This window comes from Zootoca vivipara, chromosome 1 (genome assembly GCF_963506605.1).
Source record: "Zootoca vivipara chromosome 1, rZooViv1.1, whole genome shotgun sequence".
Classification (NCBI taxonomy): Eukaryota; Metazoa; Chordata; class Lepidosauria; order Squamata; family Lacertidae; genus Zootoca; species Zootoca vivipara.
The window spans coordinates 132,569,986-132,588,962 of record NC_083276.1 but is presented as its reverse complement, the minus strand read 5'-3'; the positions used below and the strand labels follow the sequence as shown (position 1 = coordinate 132,588,962).

The following is an 18,977-nucleotide window of genomic DNA, read 5'->3' as shown; positions in this document are numbered from 1 at the left end:
ACACATACAAAAATAATTCTTTCATGGAGGTTGGTATCTCGCTCCCAATGATACTTAAAAGAAAGGCTTCGGGCTTCTTAACAAAAGTTGTTCCTAACATTTTTTTTATCTCTTCATAGATTTGATTCCAGAATATTTTAATTTATTTGCAAGTCCACCACATGTGGTAAAGATCACCCTTGCTTATCCCACACCTCCAACAGACGTTCATATTCCAAGGCCTGGGACGCCTTTGGGCGTTTTCGTCGCTCCAAAACGTGGCGCGCATCTGAGGGGGAAGTACTTCAATTCCTAGTTCTCCTGAAGCACAGGGGCCTGGCCACTAAAACTTTAATGCTTTACAGGGCAGCTATATCCTTCTTTTGTAAATTCCTTCGCTGGCCGGACCCATGTGACACATTTCTCGTTAAAAAGTTGCTGGCGTTGCATCATCCCTCCGCGTCAGGATGGCAGAAAGCCCATTACCATTGACATCCTGAATCTACTTAGGAAAAAATTACCAGAAATTTTGAAACATGTCTCTTTCGAGCGGCATTCTTGCTGGCCTTCTTTGGGGCTATGCGTATTGGGAAGTGTCTGGCAGCCGGAGCACTGCAAGCAGGGTTGCGGGATTCAGATGTCAAGTTCTCCGGGGACACTGTCAATGTCAAAATTCGGTCCTCAAAAACAGACCAACTGCAAAAAGGTGCCACACTGATGCTTGCCCCAACAGGTCCAGAGGGTGCCTGCCCCTCACGCAGTTTTTCCAGGGTCCAGCCAAAATGCAAGGGCCCTTTCTTCATACATGCTAACGCCCGGCCTTTATCGCGGTTTCAATTTACGGCAGTCTTGCGCAAAGTCTTAGCAGCCTGCGGAGCAGATCCTCAAGGATACTCGGGGCACTCCTTCCGTATCGGTGCTGCCACTTCAGCGGCGATCCAGGGTTGGGACCCAGTCTGCATCAAGACATTAGGGTGCTGGCGCTCAGCAGCGTACAAAAGCTACATTCGCCCTGGCTCCTCTTCCTTAACGCTTGCAATTTAACTTTCTTGCAGGTTTGCCCATCATGAAGATCTGGGTGGTAGGGCACAGCTTCGTACATTGGGCAGTGGAACATGCCCAGTCCCAAGAAGGGGGTCTTCACCTTAACATTCACCCTAAAGTACGCATTTATTGGATGGGCCACCGGGGCATGCGGTGGTCAGCCCTGATGCCCACGCTTAGTAAGACTGCAGCAATGCATGGCCCCCCGGGAGTACTGGTGGTACACCTGGGGGGAAATGACTTGGTTGAGCAAAAAGGCATTGCTCTTATCCTTGAGGCAAGGGCAGATATAGAGATGTTGCACACCTTGTACCCAACGATGGCAATAGGCTGGTCCAATCTAACCCCCCTGCCTGTGCTGGAGGGGGGTTCCCAATCCTTCTCGCATTAACTTTGCGGTGCAAAAAATCAACAGAGCTATGCGCAATACCATGCAAAAAACCTGGGGGTTCTCTATCCCACACCCCACCATTAGGCTGGCATTTATAGGGCCGATGGGGTGCATTTGACACCGCTTGGGAATGACCTCTGGCTAAAGGACTTGCGGCAGGCCCTCAGGGACTGGCTGGTCATCAGGATCGGACGTTAGAGTATGGGCCATGGTCACTTGGTCGTGGGACTTGGCGGTGAGGCCCTTATGGGCCTTGGGTGGTGGTTTTAGGCCTTGGCAAGGTTTCCTTTGTCTAGAAGATAGACAAAGTTGGGAGGGATGCAATCAGGCTCCCTTCCCATGCGGCGGCGTTGCAGGGGCCCATTCAAATGGGCAAAATCAGGAGTCCCTGGCCCTGGAGCAGCAGCTCGTAGGTCAAACTCCCGGATGGGGTTAGTGGAAGGGCATGCTGTGTAAGTTTGTGCTTTACAGTCCCCTCTCACTGGCCTCATCATATCCTCAGCCAGTCGGGCTGAGAGGGTTATCTGCCAAGGCCTGGGCCAAGTTTCCCACTTCTGAAGTTCAATAAAGTTGTGGCCAATTTTAATCCATACTCTTGACTCTTGCCTCTTTATTGGGGAAATGGTTAGGCACCACAGACAGGATTTAGCGCGTGTGTACGCAATATCCGCCCTCACCCCTCCCCTCAGGTGGGCGGGGTTTGCGACACTGTGTGGAGCTTACCTGGCCGGTGCCACCCACCTGGGCAAGTTGGCCTATGACCCGCCACCTGGCCAGGTTGGACAAAGGACACCTGGCCGGAGGGGGCGGAGTAAGGCCGAAGAAAGGAGGCTGAGCACAGTGGATAAGTTCTTCCTTTCTTCTGCAGCCACCCACCCACTCTATTAACATTTTTCTTTCCAAAAATTCCTTCCTAGGTCAGCGATCATCAGGCTAACAGTGTTTGCTTTACAGCTTATTATTTTGCGTTACAGGTAGGCGGGCGCTGCTGCCGTCATAAGATGGTTGCTGTATTCAGAACCGGGAAGGAATTTTCCCTGCATTGGCAGGTTTCGCCTTCCCACAGCAATTCGTCACAACTTTGGCGGTTTTAGACCTTGGCAAGGTTTCCTTTGTCTATCTTCAAGTTGGGAGGGATGCAATCACTGGCCTCATCAACCTGCATATCCTCAGCCAGTCGGGCTGAGAGGGTTACCTGCCAAGGCCTGGGCCAAGTTTCCCACTTCTGAAGTTCAATAAAGTTGTGGCCAATTTTAATCCATACTCTTGCCTCTTTATTGGGGAAATGGGTAGGCACCACAGACAGGAGTTAGCACGCGTGTACGCAACAATGTATTTACCATCTCAAAGGAATGGCCAGGCTACCCAGGAAATGCAATCAGATAAGGTATTATCAGGTCTCCTGACTGACAGGATAGAAGCAACATACTCATATTTCTGCTGTAGACCACCCTTTTCTGTGATGCAGGTGTGACGTGTTTGGGGTGTGGTCTTGGGCTACACCCCTTCTGTGATGTATGTATGGGGGTGGCCTCGGACCGGAGGGTGGGCAATTTTAAATGTCTATATAAGGGCAGGCACGCTTTTGTTCTGGGTCCTTCTTCTCTCCTGTGTGAGAGAGAACACCCTGTTGCAACAGTTAATAAAGATCAAGCTTATTAGCTGCTTTGCTTCTCAATATTCTCTGGTTGGCCTCTGTTATTTTTTCCTACCGATGGAGAACCTAAAAAGGACTCTTTTTACCCATAAGGATGGGGTACAAAAGAGTACCCCAGAAGAGGGCAGATTTTGTTTATTACACACCCTTTCACTAAAAGGGACATCTGTAGAGTAAATGTTACAAGGCAGTAAGCAGGTAAGCCAACTTCTGCTGGATAGGCACAGAAAGGGCATGCAAACTTTTGAGTTAACTCTCTTGTGTTAATCTTAACATAAATAGATAGAAGAGGATCCACATTGCCTACCAGAAAGTGCTAGTGATCAAATATAAATCTAAATTTTCTCTTGCCTATGAATTTCCCCGCACAAAATCCATGGCTGGTGAAAGCAGTTTTGGCAAAGTTGCACTCTTGCCAAGGCCCAGAGTCCCAGACCAGTTTACAACACTGCAGTTTACAAAAGCTGCTGTGTTATCAGTGTTTTCTCAGCCATGCTCTTACTTTGGGTAGAAGTCACACATGGAGAGAAGTAACACTGTCAGTTTTCCAAGATGAATCCACAGCATGCTGATGAACCCTAGTAACAGAAGTTGTGCACTGTTTTGAAAAGCACCATCCTTCACACCTATCTCTGGGATCACTGGCATGTTGCACTTGGAGTAGATGGCAGAGGCATAATGAAAGTACCTCCATTGGGACCTCTGTTCTTCTCTAAATATTTAGGAAACGGGAAGAAGATGGTGGATGCCAAAGCACCATGAATCACGCCCGCCCCCCCCCTGCTGTGTCTTTCAAAGCTGCACTTAGCAAGGCTTAGAGGTGTAAGAGGAAAACAGGCAGATCATTACATTCCTTTGTGGCTGGCTCATCTCTGTTTTCTGTGATGGAAATTCCACTTTGACAGGCAGCTATGTAATGATAAGCAACTTAGCCACACTTCCCACCCAGAGGCAGAAGCAAGTTGAGGGTTCAGAAAAAACCTTTCTGTCATCAGCTGTCTCAGCCCCAAGCTAAGCAATTCCCTTCAGTTTCTGTTTCCTGGTTGTTCTCGGGTAAACTATTGATCACAACCAAGTCAGAGAGCAAGCATTCCAGGCCAGAGCCTGTAACTCGTATTCCTTCAACACCTTTGGCTGATCTCCCCCCCCAAAAAGCTCAGCAACTTTGGCTTATATCTTTAGAAAAGCTCAACAACTGTGCCTGCAGGGGTTGATGTGGTGGCTTAGGCAGTGTGCCCCTGCCGGAAAAAGCAATGTGGGGGTGGTGCACACACGCCTCTTCCCCCTCAGCCACCCTTCAATTGGAGGGCACCTGGGAGGGGTGCAGTCACTCTGGTGGCATGCCCCACTCCATCAAGTGGTGAGCACACACCCGCCCCGGGTGGTTTTCAAAGGGGCAGAGGAACCAGAGACCAAATTGCAAACATGCGCTGGATTATGGAGAAAGCTAGAGTTTTCCAGAAAAACGTCTACTTCTGCTTCATTGACTATGCAAAAGCATTTGGCTGTGTCGACCACAGCAAACTATGGCAAGTTCTTAAAGAAATGGGAGTGCCTGATCACCTCATCTGTCTCCTGAGAAATCTCTATGTGGGGCAAGAAGCTACAGTTAGAACTGGATATGGAACAACTGATTGGTTCAAAATTGGGAAAGGCTGTATATTGTCTCCCTGCTTATTTAACTTATATGCAGAATTCATCATGCTGGACTAGATGAATCCCAAACCGGAATTAAGATTGCCGGAAGAAATATCAACAACCTCAAATATGCAGATGACACAACCTTGATGGCAGAAAGTGAGGAGGATTTAAAGAACCTTTTAATGAGAGTGAAAGAGGAGAGCACAAAATATGGTCTGAAGCTCAACATAAAAAAAAACCAAGATAAAAAAACCCCATCACCTCCTGGCAAATAGAAGGGGAAGAAATGGAGTCAGCGAGAGATTTTACTTTCCTGGGCTCCTTGATCACTGCAGCAGTCACGAAATTAAAAGACGCCTGCTGCTTGGGAGAAAAGCAATGACAAACCTAGACAACATCCAGGGCCGGCGCATCCGCTTAGGCAGACTAGGCCACTGCCTAGAGTGCCAGAATGGAGGGGCGCTGCTTGGCCAGCCTGCCCGCCGCCCCCTGTGCCCGCTGCCCGGTGCCTGGTGCCCGCTGCCTGGCGCCCGCCACCCGGCGCTGCCTGGGGCCGCCTCCCATGTCTACAGGGGGCATAGTCGCCCCTGCTAGCACGGCTTCTGCAGGAAAGAAGTCTCTGCCCAGGCAAGGGAGGGGAAGGCCAGCCGGGTGGCCGAGGGGCGGAGAGCAGGAAGAGCGAACTGGAGCGCGGGAGCGCACAGAGAAAGACAGCACCACGCCGCGCCCGAGAGGACATTTCCTGGTGCGCGCCTCCAGCCCGGCTCCCTTGGGGGCGACGGTGCCGAGGGAGCGCCCTTCCTTGCCAGGCCTTTGGGAGCTGCGCGTTGGCTCAGCTGCTTTTCGGCCTCCAATCCTATCAGCTGAGCGCCTCGGCTCCCGGCCAGTAGCAGACGGAGTGCGAAGCAGGAGCGTGCACGCGCCCCGACAGCTCGGTGGGCCTAGCTTGCGCCCAGGATGGGGATGGGGCTGGTGCAGTGCCCTCCGCCTACGCCCCTCTGCCTGCTCCTCTCGTGCCACCTCCAGCTGCTGCTGCTGCCGGGGCCCTCAGGGGCGCTGCCTATCGTGCGCCTCTTCCCTTAGCCGCAGCGACCAGGATGGTGGGGAGCAGCACCGCCCTGGCCCCTTGCCAGCTGCCTGGCACGCTGCCCCAGATCCGCACTGCAATGCATGTTCCTTTTGTTAAAGAAATATTAAAGCATAATAGTTGGTTGGTTTCAGAATTGGTTCCCTGTTTGTTGACCCTACTAGATAAGTTCAGTAGAATACCTCATAAAAAAATAAGAGAGACATTGTGTATACCAAAAAAACCCTTAATAAAAAAATTTAAAAGAAAGGTGGATCTCACCATTAGAGGCCAAGGTTCAGAAAAGGTTACATATGGAAGCCAAGTGGTTGAAATATACAGTGGTGCCTCGCTTAACGAATGCCCTGCTTAACGAAATTTCCGCTTAACGAGAGGATTTTTCGAGTGGAGGTTGCCTCGCTAGATGAATTCGTTTTACGAAAAATTCATCTAGCGAATCGCGGTTTCCCATAGGAATGCATTGAAATTCAATTAATGCGTTCCTATGGGCAAAAAAAAATTCAAAAAAAATTCAATGCATTCCTATGGGATTCGCTAGACGATTTTTTCATTATAAGAAAAGACCCGTGGAACGAATTAAATTCATCTAGAGAGGCACCACTGTATTGCTGGAGTGGCACACGAAAGATGAACAAGTGAAATCGGTAATGAATGATTGGGCAAAGGATGTGGGGCATAATATAATGGTGGAGGAGTGGGAAAGGTTGTGGAAAAGTCTATTAAGTTTACTGCAAATAATGTTTTGAAAGAAAATATGATGAAAATGATGTATAGGTGGTATTTAACACCGGTTAAACTTGCAAAAATTTATCATACACATGATAACAAATGTTGGAAAGTTGTTGAAGGAATTTTTTACCACATGTGGTGGACTTGCCCCAAAATAAAAGACTTATGGGAAAAGATTTATAATGAATTGAAGAATGTGTTGAAAAACACCTTTATTAAAAAACCAGAAGCTATTTTTATTGGGTATAGTTGGAAAAGAAATTCCTAAAAGAGATGCTATATTCTTTTTATACGCCACAACAGCAGCAATAATTTTGATAGCAAAGAAGTGGAAGAGAAGACACAAGAAATACCAACGGTGGAAGAATGGCAGATGAAAATGATGGACTATATGGAATTAGCTGAACTGACCGGGAGACTCCGTGACCAGGGAGAAAAGTTGGTGGAAGAAGATTGGAATAAATTTAAAGATTATTTGAATAAATATTGCAATATTAGTTAGCTTGAAATGGATTTGGAAATACGTATAATGTTGTGTTGTAGTTTTAGAGATTATTTTAAGATTAAGGATAATATGAAAGAATGATAGTTAATGGTTAGATTTAAAATAAGTATTAACTTAAAAGGTGAGGAAATAGAAATTGTTAGAATTGAAATACAGTGAAACGCAGTATGGGGGGATATGAGGAAGTCACCCCAAAATGATTAGAAAGGATGAAAAATTGTGAAACGTATATTTTCTTTTATATGTTCTTGCTTTTGTTTGTAATGTTGTGTTTTCTTTTGTTGTTGTTGTGTTATTTGTTGTTTATATATTTGTTTTCATAAAAGCAATAAAAAAATTGGGGGGGGGAAGAAAAAGAAAACTGTATAAAATTGGAAACTTTTTAATTTTATTTTATATATTTCTATAACTTCACATATTGCTTTTGATTATTTAAATTCAGTAATTTAGTAAGCCAGTGAGTAGCAGATGCTCATTTGCTTACGTTAATAATCCAAATGCTTCTTATATCATTTCACTTTTATTTATATGTGGCGCTGTGGTCTAAACCACAGAGCCTAGGGCTTGCCGATCAGAAGGTCGGAGGTTCATTGTTTGTATTGTTGTATGTTATGCTCACTGTATGTTATGTTCATGTTTAATGAGGGTGGATTTGTGTATTGGGGGTGGGGGGGTTGTGTTACGGTATGTTGTAAATAAAATTCTAATAAATTTTTTTAAAAGATGATGAAGAAGAATAAGGTCAGTGGTTTGAATCCCCACAACGGGTTGAGCTCCCGTTGCTCAGTCCCAGCTCCTGCCCACCTAGCAGTTCGAAAGCACGTCAAAGTGCAAGTAGATAAATAGGTACCATTCCAAGCGGGAAGGTAAACGGCGTTTCCGTGTGCTGCTCTGGTTCGCCCAGAAGCGGCTTAGTCATGCTAGCCACATGACCCGGAAGTGACAAATGCCGGCTCCCTCAGCCTACACAGCGAGATGAGCACACAGCCCCAGAGACGTCCATGACTGGACCTAACGAGTAAGGTAAAGGTAAAGGGACCCCTGACCATTAGGTCCAGTCACGGATGACTCTGGGGTTGCGGCGCTCATCTCGCTTTATTGGCCAAGGGAGCCAGTGTACAGCTTCTGGGTCATGTGGCCAGCATGACTAAGCTGTTTCTGGCAAACCAGAGCAGCGCATGGAAACGTCATTTACCTTCCCGCCAGTTTGACGTGCTTTCGAACTGCGAGGTTGGCAGGAACAGGGACTGAGCAACTGACAGGGATTCGAACCACTGACCTTCTGATCGGCAAGCCCTAGGCTTTGTGGTTTAACTCACAGCGCCACCCACGTCAACGGTCAGGGGTACCTTTACCTTTTTAGGGTTTTAAAATACTGTATTAATCTGGTCTTGGTTCTCAGATAGAACACATTCACTCTTAGTTAGTTCCTTGCATCTGAGACTGAACTTTGCATTAATTTATCAGACTGCATGTTCTTGCTAAATCTATATGCTCCATCTCTAGTTGTAGTCAACTCAATTATAAACAGTAATGAGATTGTGAAGTCACATCATCCTATTAAAGGTAAAGGTAAAGGGACCCCTGATCTAACAATCAGTCACGGATGACTCTGGGGTTGCGGCACTCATCTTGCTTTACTGGCCATGGGAGCCGGCGTACAGCTTCCAGGTCATGTCGCCAGCATGACAAAGCCGCTTCTGGAGAACCAGAGCAGCGCACAGAAACACCATTTACCTTCCTGCCAGAGAAGCACTTTGACGTGCTTTCGAACCACTAGGTTGGCAGGAGCAGGGACCAAGCAATGGGAGCTCACCCCATTGTGGGGATTCAAACTGCCGACCTGCTGATCGCCACCCGCGTCCCTATTACCATTACAGTAAAGGGCAAAATGTCTTAAAACAGCATTATTTTATTAGCAAATTGCATGATAGTATGGGATTTGTAAAGATCAAGCTCCATTTGTGTGATTTATCATAAGTCTCAGTATCAACTTGGCACAGGACTCAGAACCAATTGCAGCAGAAGTTTTCAACAAACCAATTGCCAGTCTATCATTTGAACCATACACGTCTGAAGGTGCTGATATTCTGTACTACACTGTTCTTTCCATCTGCAACTCCTTGAGCCATTGTTCTAAGCTGCAGGTACAGAACTAAAAATTATTTATTTATTTATTTATGCCCTGCCCTTCTGGCTGGGCCTCCCCAGCCACTCTGGGCGGCTTCCAACAAAACATTAAAATACAGTAATCCATCAAACATTAAAAGCTTCCCTAAACAGGGCTGTCTTTAGATGTCTTCTAAAAGTCTGGTAGTTGTTGTCCTCTTTGACATCTGGTGGGAGGAGTACCTGTTAGCTTAAGGGTTTCTTTTTTAAAAAAAAGTCTTGCTTGGAAACAGAGCTCCTTATACAACCATTAGGATTTAGACATTCTTTATCTCCTAGTTCTCCAGAGACAGCAGCAGCCTGTCTACATGGACTGCAAATAATCCTAGGCTCTTTAAATGCCCCCTCCCCTTGCTAATCATTTTTGCTCATTCATCAGTCCCTGTCTCTCTGGAGAAGCTAGTTCTCCACCCAGCACTGCATACCAGAGATAACAGTTCTCCTTTCGTTTACATGGTTATTTGTCATGGGATGAAAAGGAGAGATGTATAAGATGCCCTAAATTTTCACCAGGGGTGAAACTATTGTTACTTTTGCTTACATTCACTCCCTGCCACAAAATCAAAGATTAAAGTAGGTTGCTAACAAGTCTTTGCAAACTTGCTCATATAAAAATACCAACAATTTAGAGGCAGAATGCAACAGACATGCATTTTGATTTTAGTACTCTTTCTTCCATCTCCTACTTTTCTGTTCAAGAGAATCCTTTCCTGATTTTTCTTCTTTAAGAAGAGCTCCATTGCATATTTGCATGCAAGTTGAGATGGAACTGGCGCCTGCTTTGAAATATTTTGTTGCTTAACAGTACAGAGAAAATTAACTAAACAAGAATTAAAGTGAAGGCTGCTTTACACATTGTAAAATGTATAAACAGTATCAAACTGAGCCCATCAGTGCAAATTTATGCTTGTGCAACAGAATGTCCCACTTCTCTCTGGATGGGCACCCTGCACCCTTGTCCAAATCTGCTTCAGAGGATTGAGGAAAATCCCAGAGCAGATTGGGAAAGGAGTGTGGGAGGAAATTATGTTGCTCAGTCCTTGCACCAATGGACTGAGTTAGTTAGATACTGCCCAGTATCTTTGTAAGAATTAACATGCAACCTGTGATAACTGCGCATGTGGGTTCTGTTGCATATAGACAGCAGGCGAGCAAAGATGAGGCAGAGGCTTACCGGCTCATATAAAGCATCCGAGTTGCAGAAACCTATTTGTGCGCTCAAAAGTTTGTATTTGATATCCCGCTTTATCACTACCAGAAGGAGTCTCAAAGCGGCTAACAATCTCCTTTCCTTTCCTCCCCCACAACAAACACTCTGTGAGGTGAGTGGGGCTGAGAGACATATTCATATGACTAGCCCAAGGTCACCCAGCTGCTGCATGTGGAGGAGCGGAGATGCGAACCCGGTTCCCCAGATTAGGTGTCTACAGCTCTTAACCACTACACCACACTGGCTCAAAGCATGTGTGGCCTGCTTGCAGATTGCACGCTGCTTCCTGTCGATAAATCCTGTAACCTCTGAAGTGGCACTGAAGTGCACAACCGTTTATCAGAAGAGCTACCTGAAGGTTCCGCAAGCATATTTTAGTATATGCAAGCAGCTCCAATGGAGTCCCTTCAGTGTTTCCAGAACTCCTAGGGGGAAGCCTTACCTTTCCTAATGAGGATTACTTTTCTCCCCCGCCCCATTGAATGAATAATTTCACATCTGTAGCAATGGTATCTGAAGAAGTGTGCATGCATACGAAAACTCATACCAATAACAAACTTAGTTGGTCTCTAAGGTGCTACTGGAAATAATTTTTTTTATTTTGTTTCGACTACGGCAGCCCAACACGGCTAAGGTAAAGGTAAAGGGACCCCTGACCATTAGGTCCAGTCGTGACAGACTCTGGGGTTGCGCGCTCATCTCACATTATTGGCCGAGGGAGCCAGCGTATAGCTTCCAGGTCATGTGGCCAGCATGACAAAGCTGCTTCTGGCAAACCAGAGCAGCACATGGAAATGCCGTTTACCTTCCCGCTGTAGCGGTTCCTATTTATCTACTTGCATTTTGACATGCTTTCGAACTGCTAGGTTGGCAGGAGCTGGGACCAAGCAACGGGAGCTCACCCCGGATTTGAACCGCCGACCTTCTGATCAGCAAGCCCTAGGCTCAGTGGTTTAACCACAGTGCCACCTGGGTCCCTACCTACCTATAAATAAAAAGAGAGATAGCAAGTCTGGAAAGAGATAACATGAAATGAAAATGTAACATTGGTCAGATACGTTTTTTGCTACAATACTTTAATTGGTGCATGGTGAAGAAAACATCTGAAATGTGACATCTTGTAACATCTGTTAAAAATCTGCCAACATTATTTGAAGAGGACAAAATACCTGGGAGTGGGAAGAATTTGTTCTCAAAGGAGGGTCAAATATAACGCTTTAATGGCAAGGTGTTTTGCCACCTTAGTTCTCGAAGCCTTTGCCTTTGATAAGGCAATTTACTGACAAAGATGCCTGTCAGGACTGTTTTTGGCTAGAGTAAAGACTGTGCTGGCTATTCATAACAAGAAAACAACTGGCAGTAAAAAGCAATCTGCATGCTAGGGGCACCAATTGGGCATTCAAGCCCAATTAACTGGTCTCAGTTAAGAAAGTAAGTGCAATCCTACACTCGTCTACTCAGAAATGAGTCCCCCAAAGCTTAGTAGAACTTAGGTCAAGGTAAAGGGGACCCCTGACCATTGGGCCCAGTCGTGACTGACTCTGGGGTTGCGGCGCTCATCTTGCTCTATTGGCTGAGGGAGCGGGTATACAGCTTCCAGGTCATGTGGCCAGCATGACTAAGCCGCTTCTGGCGAACCAGAGCAGCGCACGGAAAAGCCGTTTACCTTCCCACTCTACAGTGGGACCTTCTGATTGGCAAGCCCTAGGCCCTGTGGTTTAACCCACAGCGCCACCCGCATCCCGTAGGACTTACTCCCAGGTAAATGTCTATAGGATTTCCACCTAAGAGGTGCATATGCTTCCATCAGGCCAGGAATATGTTTAAATGCTTTGCTTCAAACAAAATATAGGTGCCATATGGGTCACAGAAAATGTGTAAGATCTTTCAGGTTTGTTGTTTTCACCAAACACAAGTGTTTAAATGTTTATAGGTGTTATCTATCCATCCCTCCTTTCCATTCCGCTGGATGAAGAACTCTGTATAACTCACAAGTCTGCATACTCCAGTGCCAATTGAAGTTGGTCCAATAGAGAGACTGGCATATCTAATACTTTGTAGAACTGGGGTGATAAAGGCCTAAGCACCAGTCACTTAGCACCTGTGCAACTTGGTCTGCAGGAGCAGATTATGTGACAATTTACCGGTAGCTTTTAGCAATTGTTACTAAGGCTTGTAAGAAACATTTTGTGCCAATAACAAAAGAATCCATACACACTGGCATAGTGGAGTTTGATCTGAGCATTTTCTAATTCCTAAACAGTGTTTACAAAATTACAGCATTTGGCTTTTAACATTGTTTCAAAATAAATATATTCTCTCTGTGTCTCTCTTAGTTATGAGGTAACAAATGTGCTTGAGAGAGCTGTGAGCGGAAGAAGATAAAAACAATTTTAAAAAACCCACCACAGTTCTATGGTGTTCTAAAACAATGGGACCAGCCCGCTCTGTAGATCAATGAACAGGTTTCTATGCATGTAACTAGAATTCTCCAGGCATGTAAGTAATACTTGACTGCAGAGGTTACCAACTACTTATCTAAACAGCTGCACAGCAGGCAAACATTCAGCAGGCAAAACTTTTTCTAACATGAAAATACAACAGTGGGAACAAACCCTACAACTTTGCTTTCTTAATATTTACCTAATATGCAGCTGTAAAAAGGTTCAGAACCCCGCAAGAAAAAGGTGATAATTACCGTACTACATGGATTCCTACAAAGACCTACAAAGCTTGGTGTGAAAGGGAAAATCAGTTCCCCCTCCTCCTCTTCCTTTGCCAATTTAGGCTTGTTCTGTTTTTGGAAGGGACATTTTAAAGCAGAAAATAGATAATCATAGCTCCATAAGTTATGGTAAGTAAGCTAAAATCAGTGAACCACAGGTGTAACTCTCTCATGTGGCATGTAAGCTTTCTTTTTTACAGGCTTTTTAATACACAAAAGGGCTTGTCACTCAAAGCCTATATAAAAACCATTCTAGGAAAGATGATCAAACTCCCTTACCAACTTCTCATGAATCTGTTTTCTTGATATTCTTACTATATCATCACTGGCTGTGCAACCTGATCCTGGGCATGTTCACTCAGAAGTCCATGCTCAATGGCGCTTGCTCCCAAGTAAGTGTGCATACCTGATTCTATGCATGTTTTCTCAGATGTAAATACCACTGAACTAAATGAAGTTGCTCTGAGGTTAAGTATGACTAGAGCTGCAGCCCTACAGTGCAATCCTATACATGCCTATTTAGAAGTACCGGTAAGTCCCATGGAATTCCAAGGGCCTGCAATCCTAGATACCTTGGAGAAAATCCCATTTATTTCATGGGTCTTACTTCTGTACAGACATGTATAGGATGGCTCTGTTAGTTTTGCAGGATGAGAACCTATGTAAACAATACCCATTTCTCCTGGCCTGCAGAAATCCATAGGAATCCTACAATGGGGAAGTATTCTTGCCATTTTCTTTATGTTTGGCAGCACAACTAACCATGGATTGAAAAAGAAAAAATAGGCAGGATTCATCGAACCTGTCTCATGTTTGGGAGCCCTGCACATGTTCTCACACTAGAGGAATTGGGATATCCCCCACCCCCGCAAATCTACTCTGGAGGATTGAGAGAACCCCCTCAGAACAGTGAGGGGAGGGTCCGGCAAACTCAAGTGCTTACATTGATGTAACTCATAATTCCACTCATTGAGGTGAATTGGCAGTTCTCTCGCTTACACAAAATCTTTGTTCTCTTCAGAATATCCACTTGGTACGGAATCCTTCTTTGTACTTCATCAGCTTAGTCAAAGTGTATGTGGGCTCCCTCCCACAACCCATTGCTTTTCATTGCTGCAGTGAGATGATTTTCTGGTTCATGAAAATCATCAGAGAGTATTTTAAGTCTGATTGGATTTAGTGAAGAAGGGGTGGAATGTCTGCAGTCAAATGTTACAGTAAGGACATATGATTGAGAAAATGTTTTCCTGGTTATTGCTACAGTGTATAGACTAGTTATGAATAGATAATAAAATTTGTTAGCATAATGCTTAGAACACAGCACCAGGCAGCAGCTGCAGGTCACAAAGGATCCAGGCAGCTCAAGATTTTACAATTCAAGTGCATTAACACACAATCAACATACAGAATTCTATTTTAACATAGCAGTACATGGGTGTTGCATTCTGAACGAAGCCTAAAGGGCTGTCCTCTTTGTCCCCACAGTTTGAAGGCCCCACCCCCACCCCCACCCCACCCCCGCTTTCTGGCACTGCTGCACATCCTCACACCTAACTGAAATGGCAGGGACACTTTTATTGAAACACATAAGTCACTCCAGGAAGTAGCACCACATCATGTGGACTGTGGTAATAATAACCTGCCAGACCATAAATACCTTGGAGATGTCTATCTTAAGACTGAAAACCGTTTCCACAAAGGCTGGTTTCAATGAGCCATATACACTGATGATGTATTTTCATCTGCATCAGTTTTTTCCTTCTAACCACAGCATCTTTTTCCTATCAAGCAATATTTCTTAAGTCTAGTGTTCTTCATGCACACATCACCTTGGGCTTCTACTCAGATCTTGAGATGGTGGCACAAACTTTAATCCAGATTAAACAGGGTCCTGCCCTGTGCTATCCAGCCTTCTGGCTTTCATCTCCCAAAATCGTTTCTCCATCTATCCATATCTAGTTAAAAAGACACCTTCCAGAGGAATTTAAACAAGGGTAAGCGTTGTGTAGGTTAGTCCACAGGGACGGAAGCAGTTGATAAAGCCATGTTGTCCTCGCCTGTATTCTAGTCCTGCTAGATTCAGAATGTGAAAACCCAGGAGAGCCTCCCTCCTTGTCCAAGGGCTCGCGGCGGTTTCGCAGCGGGAGGGGGAAGCTGACATGCGCATATCTGACCTGCCTCCCAAGCGCCAGCCAACACGAAAACGATACCCTACCTCTTAATGGGGAAGCAAACGGAAGGGGGTCTGGGACAGCATGGAAAGGTGGATGGAAACAGGCATTCATCTGATGCTCCATAAGGGACGTGTCAAACCAGGAGATCAAGCTCCGTTTGGGTTTCAAGGCGCCGCAGCTCCCTTTCGGGGTCTCTTGTCTACCGTTGCTTTTTCTTCTGCTTGAGGGACTTTCTGCGCTTGAGGATCATCTCGTAGAGTTTGTCCATGCCTTCGGTGAGCCCCTCGCCGATGATGGCGCAAGCAGGCTGGATGTGGTAGGTGGTGGCCGGGGTCAGCTCGTGCAGAGCCAGCTGCTTCTCGATCTCCGCTACCGGCAGAGACTTGGGCAGGTCCTGCTTGTTGGCGATTACCAGCAACGGGGTGCCTTGGTTCTCGGCGAACTTGGTGACTTTGTGCAGCTCCGTCTTGGCTTCCTCCAGCCGGTCCACGTCCACTGAGTCCACCACGTAGATGATGCCGTCGGTGCAGCGGCTATAGGACTTCCAGAGCGGGCGCAGCTTCTCCTGGCCGCCCACGTCCCAGAAGTGGCAGCTGATGCCCTTGGCGGAGCCGTTGCTCAGCTTGATCTTCTCCGTGTTGAAGCCGATGGTGGGCACCGTGTTAACGAACTCGTTGAATTTGAGCCGGTACAGCACCGTGGTTTTGCCCGCAGAGTCCAAGCCCAGCATGACGATGTGCAGTGACTGGAAGGCGGAGATGTTGGAGGAGATATTCCCCATGGCGCCGCGGACGCGCGGAGGGCTGGCTCGGCGAGCGCCGCTGAAAGAGACTCCCGCGCCGCCCACCCTCCGCGAGGATCTTGCGGGGAGGCAAGCCCGGCCTCGCTTCGGCCCGTTCTCACGACGCGCCCGGCTGCCGGCGGCGGCTGCCGGCGGCAATCATAATTCCGCAGCCCTGCCGAGCGCCGAACAAAGGCGGCTCGCTGGCCAGACCTTCCACCCGCGAGGGCCCCGGCTGGATCAACGGCTCCGACGGCGGCTCAGCTGCGCCTCCTGGCCCATTCATTCATTTTTCAGGCGGGAGGCGGCGGCGGCCTCCTCTTCCTCCTCACCTACCTGCCCACCTACCGAGGGAAGAAGCCTCCTTCCCCGCTTCGCTTCCCCGACGATGCGCCCGCGAGGAAACCCCCACCGCGCGCGCTCCCAGCGGCTCCTCGCCAGCCTCCAGCCCCGCAACTGCAGTTCAATCCATCAAATCCCTCCTCGCTCCCTCCCTCCCTCGCTCCGCCTCCCCTCCCTTCCGCAGCGCGCAATCCCACGCCCAGCCGGAGAGCGGCGAGAGGAGGGGCTGCACAAGGGCGCTCGGCCAGCTGGCTGGCAGGCAGGCAGCGGGCGCGTCCGCTACAGCCTCCCCCCGCGCCCGTCGCTCCCCTGCTTCCTCTTCCCTCGGACTCCCCGCCCAGCAATCTCCCGCCCCTTCGCCTCGCCGAAAGGGCCTTTCTCCTTCCTTCCCCTGCTTCCCCATTAGTTGTCGTTTTCCGAGAGAAGGTGGCCGGCCTGCGTCTGGGCTGTACCACTTTCCGACTGGAGGTGAGCGCTTCTCGAATGGAGCCATCGTCGTTCATAGCGACCCGAAGTAGATGGAACAAAACCCTGTGACTAAGGAGGAGGAGTGGATATTGATATAAGGGAGGGCTGTTATCATCATAAGGGGACTCAAGGCTGCTTACAACTAAAATCGAAGCAGCTAAAAACATACAGAAAGAAACGCTGTAACTGAACTGTAACTGAAACACAATTAAACATTAGTGGAATTAAAGTACATACACATAAAAGAACACATAAAATCATTACAATAAAAACTGCAGGGCGGTCACTTCCTAAAAGCCTTCAATGGAGGAAGCCAGTCTAGCTTCTCTAGAGAGGAAGTTTCAAAGTCTGAGAGCAGCCCCCAAGAAGGTGGGTGGGTGGGACCAAGAGAAGGGCCTCCCCCAAAAATCTCAAAGCTCAGGCAGGTTTGTATGAGAGAATGCAGTCTCTCAGATAGGGTACTTCTTCCAGATTGTTAGAAATATGTTCACAAAATTTGTGTGAGCCTTCAGAGAAACATTAAATCATCAGAAGTGCTTATGGGGCAGGCACAGGGTACCTACTTCAGGGGGACTTTTTGCTTTTTTGGTATAGTTCTATCCCATCTATTGATCCATAAGAATCCCTGAAACAACTTGCATAACATTATTAAAGTACTGTTATATTTAGACTGCCTCTATCATTTTTGCCAAAGGTGGGAAAACTCAGGCCTGGGGGTGAGGTGGGGACAAACGAAGTTATCTAGCCTCGCTTTCTGGCACTCTACCTTCCCTGGCCACATCCCACACCAGCCCTATGTCACCCCCTCCTTGGTGGGATGTACTGGTAGGAGGCAGGCATAGCTGCTGTGCCACACTACTGTCTTGAGTGCAAGATATCACCTTGCCTCACCTACCTTTTGGGGTTGTTGTGAAGATAAAATAGGCAGGCGGAGAACTATCAAAGTCTCTCCAAGCTCCTTGTATCAAGGGTAAAGGTAAAGGGACCCCTGGCCATTGGGTCCACTCGTGACTGACTCTGGGGTTGCGACAAGGCTGCTTCTGGCAAACCAGAGCAATGCACAGAAATGCCGTTTACCTTCTTGCACTTTGACGTGCTTTCAAACTGCTAGGTTGGCAGGAGCTGGAACCGAGCAACGGGAGCTCAACCCGTTGTGGGGATTCGAACCTTCTGATCGGCAAGTCCTAGGCTCTGTGGTTTAACCCACAGCGCCACCCACGTCCCTCTTGTATCAAAGGTAGGGGGAGATAATAATTTGTTATCTGGCTCAGTGGGACATACATGGGCAGTTATTCATCCCTTTAATCTTCACAGTGGTGAAGGCATAGAGTGCCTCCCCTGATGCAGCTCTGAGGAAAATCCTTCTTCTGAACCCTGCCACCCTGGGCCAGCCCAAGAAATTTTGGCCCGTGAGGCCACAAATGGCGCTGCACTCTCGCTCTCTCTCCCTCTCCCCCCCTCCCTCCGAGGGAGAAGGAGGGAGTGAAGGGAACAAGAGAGGGAGGAGACCAGCAGTGAGTCCTATTCACCAATAGGCTGCTGTAGAGGCTGCCAAGGGGACAGCAGATTTAGTCTCTAAGGAGCATGCTGCAGCTCTCTATTGCTGTCACTGCAGCAGCAGCAGTGAAAAATGGAGCCAAGACAGAGGTAAGCTCTGCCCCATATAATTGATCACATGACACGGTATCCCCCACCATTTGAATGGCACCGCCCATCAACATGTGGTTCAGGCCCCTGAAACATGTTATTGGGAGGCCTAAAAGGACCTTGACCCCTAGGAGTTGGGTTCTAGGAGCCTGGATGTGCCGCCCCTACTCAATAAACTCAAGAGAAAGCAAGTTTATTTCTTGCTGTCTCTTGAGTAGAACTGCATGTTCACTCCAGAAACAAGCAACTACCTAAAATAAGCCAGAACGCTTAGATAGAAGACAAATAAGATGCATAGATACAAGACAAATAAGCGTTCTATTGGTTACTTTCACTTACTTGCTTTCTCTTGAGTAGAACTGCATGTTCTATGGTTTCTTTCACTTACTTGCTTTCTCTTGAGTAGAACTGCATGTTCATTCCAGAAA

General features: G+C 47.2%; 1 protein-coding gene across 1 annotated transcript; it reads right to left on the bottom strand.

Moving 5' to 3' along the window:
- Positions 1-14,658: 14,658 nt before the first annotated feature.
- ARL4C (ADP ribosylation factor like GTPase 4C) lies at positions 14,659-16,526 on the bottom strand. The gene has a single exon (XM_035134260.2). It carries the CDS (start codon positions 16,090-16,092, stop codon positions 15,511-15,513), a length of 582 nt encoding a protein of 193 aa, XP_034990151.1. The 5' UTR covers positions 16,093-16,526; the 3' UTR covers positions 14,659-15,510.
- Positions 16,527-18,977: the final 2,451 nt, after the last annotated feature.